Here is a 5301-nt window from a genome sequence, read left to right on the forward strand (position 1 = left end):
TATCGTAAAATACCAGCAAACGAAAAAGAATTAAAATGGAAACACAAAATTAAATGAAAAAGAAATCATAAAACTAAAAAATCTCCAAACCTTATAGTACCGGTTGGTCTTACCAACCGGTACTAAAGGGCTCCAGACCCCTGGAGCTGGCCGTGCCACGTGGTTTCCCTTTAGCACCGGTTCGTGCTGAACCGGTACTAAAGGGGGGGGGGGGGGCTTTAGTGCCCACACTTTAGTGCCGTTATGAAACCGGCACTAAAGGGCCTTACGAACCGGTGCTATTGCCCGGTTCTGCACTAGTGATTGAAACAGAACAAAAGGGACCAACTAGTGACTAATGCCTACAAAAATTTGGCTCTTCCTTAGCTTGGCCCGCCCAGCCTTTTCTTTCAAGCTCCGCCACTGCATGCATCAAACTTCAGCAGCTCCTCCTTTTTCTTCTCCACGTGCTCTCAAAGTCCGTCGGATCCCAGATTATCAAGATGGAAATTTCTAGCATCCAAAGCTGGATCCAAGTAGGATCTAAATAGTCGAGATTTGATGACCGGACGTCTGATGATCCGCAGTGGAAAGAAGCGTATGGAGGAGCGGTTCATGATCCACCCCTACGATCGACCAGCAAGGTAGCCGGCGGCAATCGTTGCAGCACCCGAGCGCTGGCCTTCTACACTAGAGATCTAATCGCTGCCATTGTTAACTTATGTCCCCGTGCTTCTGGAGCAGTAGCTGTTAGAAATCTCATGTCCAAGATTAATCTATACTAGCATAAGACACGTTTGTATGCACGTATTGTCTTGGTTAAAGTGCAAACAAGATATTTCTCGCAAAAAAAATGCAAACAAGATATGTATCTTTACATGTTGAGGAGTACATAAAAAAACAGCCACAGAAGATTTTCAATGTGAAGTTTTCTCACCACCCGCACATGAGGGTGTAGGTGTAGTGTGTGGACAAGTCTAGAAGAATGCCACCGAACTCATTTTGGCGCCAAAGCGCAAAAACGAATCCCAGAAACTGCATCCACTGAATCAGTTATGTTTGTATGACAAACGATAGTGATTCACTTTGTGGGAGAGACCAATGGCTAATAAGGGCTTCCATGTTAGGGTCGGTGGCTAATCCAAGTTTAAAATTTATTATATTATAGTAGTAGAGATATATCTATACTTTTATTCTGTGCAATTCGAAGAAGCATCTATGTTTAAGTTTCTAGCGACAATACTCATTGAACATTGAATGTGGTCAATGCATGAAAACCTAGCATTGGCTAATTTTCTATTTGCACGGAGAACTTTTCGCCGAGAATGCTGGGTCAGCTGACATGTTCTCAAAATGATGATTATTGACTTATGATGCAGCCACCTTTCTGTTTTTTTTTCTTGTCTAACTTTTTTTAGAAAGGTCATCATGGCTAGCTTTATTGATTTAACATAGGCATTACATCGTCCACAAGCGAAGAGATCAGACAACCCGGGGGCTCGTCTGTCCAATTTAAAGAGGTCTTATTACAATAAGAAAAGTTAGCTAGCACATGCGCCGCTTGATTGGAAGAACGAAAATAATGCTTGAAGACAACCTTCCCTATTAAAGAAGAAACATCCACACATTTCCGTGAAAATTGTTGTTGCAGCATCCCACCATCTAGATTGGCCCGCCACTCCATGGTGTTGTGTGATTGTTATTTTTCTATATACTAGGGGCAACATGGTCATTTAATAATCTCTAGGAAGGGACTAGGGACTTTTTAGTCTCTGAAAACAAACAGGGAGGGACTTTTAGGAACTAGGGACTTTTTAGTTGGGACTAAAAAAAGTCCTAAGACTTATGAACCAAATAGGGCCTAAGTTTCTAGCGACAATACTCATTGAACATTGAATGTGGTCAATGCATAAAAACCTAGCATTGGCTAATTTTCTATTTGCAGCGAGAACTTTTCGCCGAGAATGCTGGGTCAGCTGACATGTTCTCAAAATGATGATTATTGACTTATGATGCAGCCACCTTTCTGTTCCTTTTCCTTGTCTAACTTTTTTTAGGAAGGCAATCATGGCTAGCTTTATTGATTTAACATAGACATTACATCCTCCACAAGCGAAGAGATCAGACAACCCGGAGGCTCGTCTGTCCAGTTTAAAGAGGTCTTATTACAATAAGAAAAATTAGCTAGCACATGCGCCGCTTGATTGGAAGAACGAAAACAATGCTTGAAGACAACCTTCCCTATTAAAGAAGAAACATCCACACATTTTCACGAAAATTGTTGTTGCAGCATCCCACCATCTAGATTGGCCATCACAAAAGTTTATGCGTTTAAGGAATCTGATTCGCCTCCACACGAGGAAATCCTAAGAAGTTTGCAAACATCAGACCATCACGCATCGCTGTTGCTTCAGCCATCATTGCATCTGCAACATGAGGTATGTATTTCCTTGTCTAACTTTGTTTCGATAGAATCCTCAGCTCTGAGATTCCTCTCACTTATTCTTCTATTTTCTGCCGTGCGATGGGGATCCAACGGCTTTGGAAAAAGGACAGCTCCAAGATTCCGGTGCCGCAACTAAACAACACCGGCCAGGCGCTCTACGGCGGCGGCGCACGCCGCCGCATTCCGCCCCAATCTGGCGGGGTCCGTCCGCCTGCTCCGTCGAGGTCCACCCGCCTGCTCCATCAACCTCCTCTTCAACCACCTGACCTCCTCCCGCCGGCATCCCCTGTGGGAACGGCCTCCTCCGCCGTGCCTACAACGCCGGTGCGTTTCTCCAGGCGCGCGCAGATGGGTGAGCCGGACTAGCCCCAGCCACGGCTGACGGTCTTGGCGGACTCCCTCTCCTCCTTGCCCCGCGGTAAGGAACCCGCCGAGTTCGCCTTCGTCATTCGGTCTATAATTCCCCTTCCAATTCCGCCCAATTGGATCCCCGCGGTCGTACTCAGGTTGCTGAACTTCATTTTGTTACATCATTCTACTTCTAGATTATGTCGAGTAGATCACTAATTGTTCTTCAATCAGGATCCTAACACATTTCTTTTGTTCATCAGGACATCCATGCAGGGACTTAAACTCATGGACATGGCATCATCCTTACTACAAGAGATATCCCCGGCCGGCCGGCGGCCACGGTGACGCAAAGAACCAGTCCGACGTCTGCTCCCTGCCTTGGCGAACAAGTGAGGGTGTGTGTGTCAGACTTATGGCACAACTGAAGTATGTCTCTGCATTTTGTTATTCATCTCTTTCTTATCTTATTCTGTGTTTACAATCCAAATGTAGGTTAGGGATCTAGAAAACATCATGTCCTGGAATATAACGGTGAAAATAAAAGAATCTAGCAATTGATGTATGTATTCTCATGACAAAATGGAATATAACGGCGGCATGGCAAGTGCAGAGACCCCGACAGAGTCAAGATGACATTTCCTTGATTTGGAACATCCAACCAAGTGAGTGAGCCCAGCCCACACAACCGAGTAAATCAGTGAACATCCCTGAAAAAGGAAAAGTAAATCACTTGACGTATTGGCGCAGTTTCAATACCAAACTTGATCACATTCTCACACCCAGTCCTCCACTGATCTTCTTTGAGTGATTTTGGAAACTTCTATGAAAGCTCGCACAAGTTCAAATGGCTAGCACTGAATGTGTCTACATTTTGTACCATGATACATTTATTCTTGCTAAATTATGGTGTGTCTATGTAATACCCAAGAGAGTCTTGCACCGAAATCCACATACAACTAAAGGAAAAGGTTAAATGAACAACAAAAGTGCCAAAGCATAAAATTCGCAGTGTTTTTGTTCACCTCATAAGGTAAAAACTGCTTGGATTTATGGGCATTCTTTCATCCTTCTCTGTGCACTCAGAACTTTGTTCTATTTCAATCAGACCGAGAAAGCTATCTGTCTCATCACACTGTATCCAAGGATGCCTCGAAAGCTTCCTTAATCTGCTAAGCTCCTCAGATACCTCTTTCATCGAGGGCCTATTTTCACTGCACGTTTCCAAGCATTGCCTAGCTAGATCTGCTACCCCTACAATCAACTCCATGTTCTCATGACCTTTTATTTGATTGTCGAGCATATTATCAAGATTGTTCCCTTTCATAGCCAGCAGGAAACTCGACGACAGGCTCTGGCATACCTCAGGACCTTCAAGTTTCAGTGGCTCCTCCCCAGTTAGGATCTCTAGAAGAACAACACCGAAGCTATAAACATCGCTTTTGTCTGTCAAGCAACATGTCTGCATATATTCGGGGTCCAGATAACCACATGTCCCTTGAACCATTGTGACGAACTGGGCTTTGTCAGTTGGTGCTATTATAGATGCCCCAAAATCTGACACCTTTGCCATGTAATTCTCATCAAGAAGGATGTTAGAGGTTTTCACATCACCATGTAGAATTGGTGGGTTTGCGTAGGAATGTAAAAATGCAAGCCCCTCAGCTGCCTCATTGACGATCCTTAGAAGAGAACTGAAAGGAAGATGCTCTTTATGGTTCTTGCCGTGAATAAGATCAAACAATGTTCCTTTTGGGATGAACTCATATACTAGCATGGGGACTTCCACCTCAAGGCAACACCCCAATAGCTTGACAATGTTCTTGTGATTGATCTGGGAAAGAATCAACATTTCTTTGCCAAATTCCTTCTTCTGCCTATCATCAACCAATGCACTCCTTTTAATTGCCACTGGAGTGATATCCTTAATTATTCCCTTGTACACAGTGCCATTGCCTCCATGTCCAAGAATCTGGCTTTCGTCAAATTTATTGGTTGCTTGTTTCAGTTCTGCTTCAGTAAACACTGTAAATGAAAGTCCCTGATCTGATTTCATCTTCTCAAACAATAGCATCCCTCCATGCTGCTGAAAATACTGTTTTTTGACATTCGCAAGCTTTCTTCTCTCAAATATTACACGTATGCAGAAGATGATAATCACCAGGATGATAACACCGATGCTAATGCCTGTAGAAATCAACATGAAAGGTGTTTCTGTTGGTCAAATTGATCCCACAATGTATATACTGAAAGCATGGTAAAACAAATGCTGTGGTAAAGTGGACTAAAGGGTCGTGATGCAATATAATTATACCTTCTAAAAAAAATCATAGACGCTTGTTTCTGGACTTACTTTTTGTGTTTCTATCAATTTTCCTTATTTCATTTATTTATTTTAAAGCTTCCTCGGATAGACTTGTTGCATGCCCAACACAAGGAGACACATCACTATGTGCTTGCCTGGGTAGTGGTAGTTCTACTATTTGGGCCCTCTTTTGCTAAATACAATTAATATCTTTACGTACTGT

General features: G+C 43.2%; 1 protein-coding gene and 1 long non-coding RNA gene across 3 annotated transcripts in view; one reads left to right on the top strand and one right to left on the bottom strand.

Moving 5' to 3' along the window:
- The first annotated feature begins 2602 nt into the window (after positions 1-2602).
- Positions 2603-5301, top strand: part of LOC119326762 — a 7160-nt gene continuing 4461 nt past the window's right edge. For both annotated transcript variants that reach the window (XR_005158153.1, XR_005158154.1), the window contains exons 1-2: positions 2603-2931; positions 3037-3202. This is a non-coding gene — a long non-coding RNA (uncharacterized LOC119326762). The remainder of the gene's footprint in view (positions 2932-3036; positions 3203-5301) is intronic.
- Positions 3053-5301, bottom strand: part of LOC119326761 (wall-associated receptor kinase 5-like) — a 5152-nt gene continuing 2903 nt past the window's right edge. Inside the window, exon 3 of the mRNA XM_037600376.1 lies at positions 3053-4960. Coding sequence (XP_037456273.1) covers positions 3795-4960 — 1166 coding nt within the window. The 3' untranslated portion in view covers positions 3053-3794. The remainder of the gene's footprint in view (positions 4961-5301) is intronic.

This window comes from Triticum dicoccoides, chromosome 6B (assembly GCF_002162155.2).
Source record: "Triticum dicoccoides isolate Atlit2015 ecotype Zavitan chromosome 6B, WEW_v2.0, whole genome shotgun sequence".
In the NCBI taxonomy this organism is placed as follows: domain Eukaryota; kingdom Viridiplantae; phylum Streptophyta; class Magnoliopsida; order Poales; family Poaceae; genus Triticum; species Triticum dicoccoides.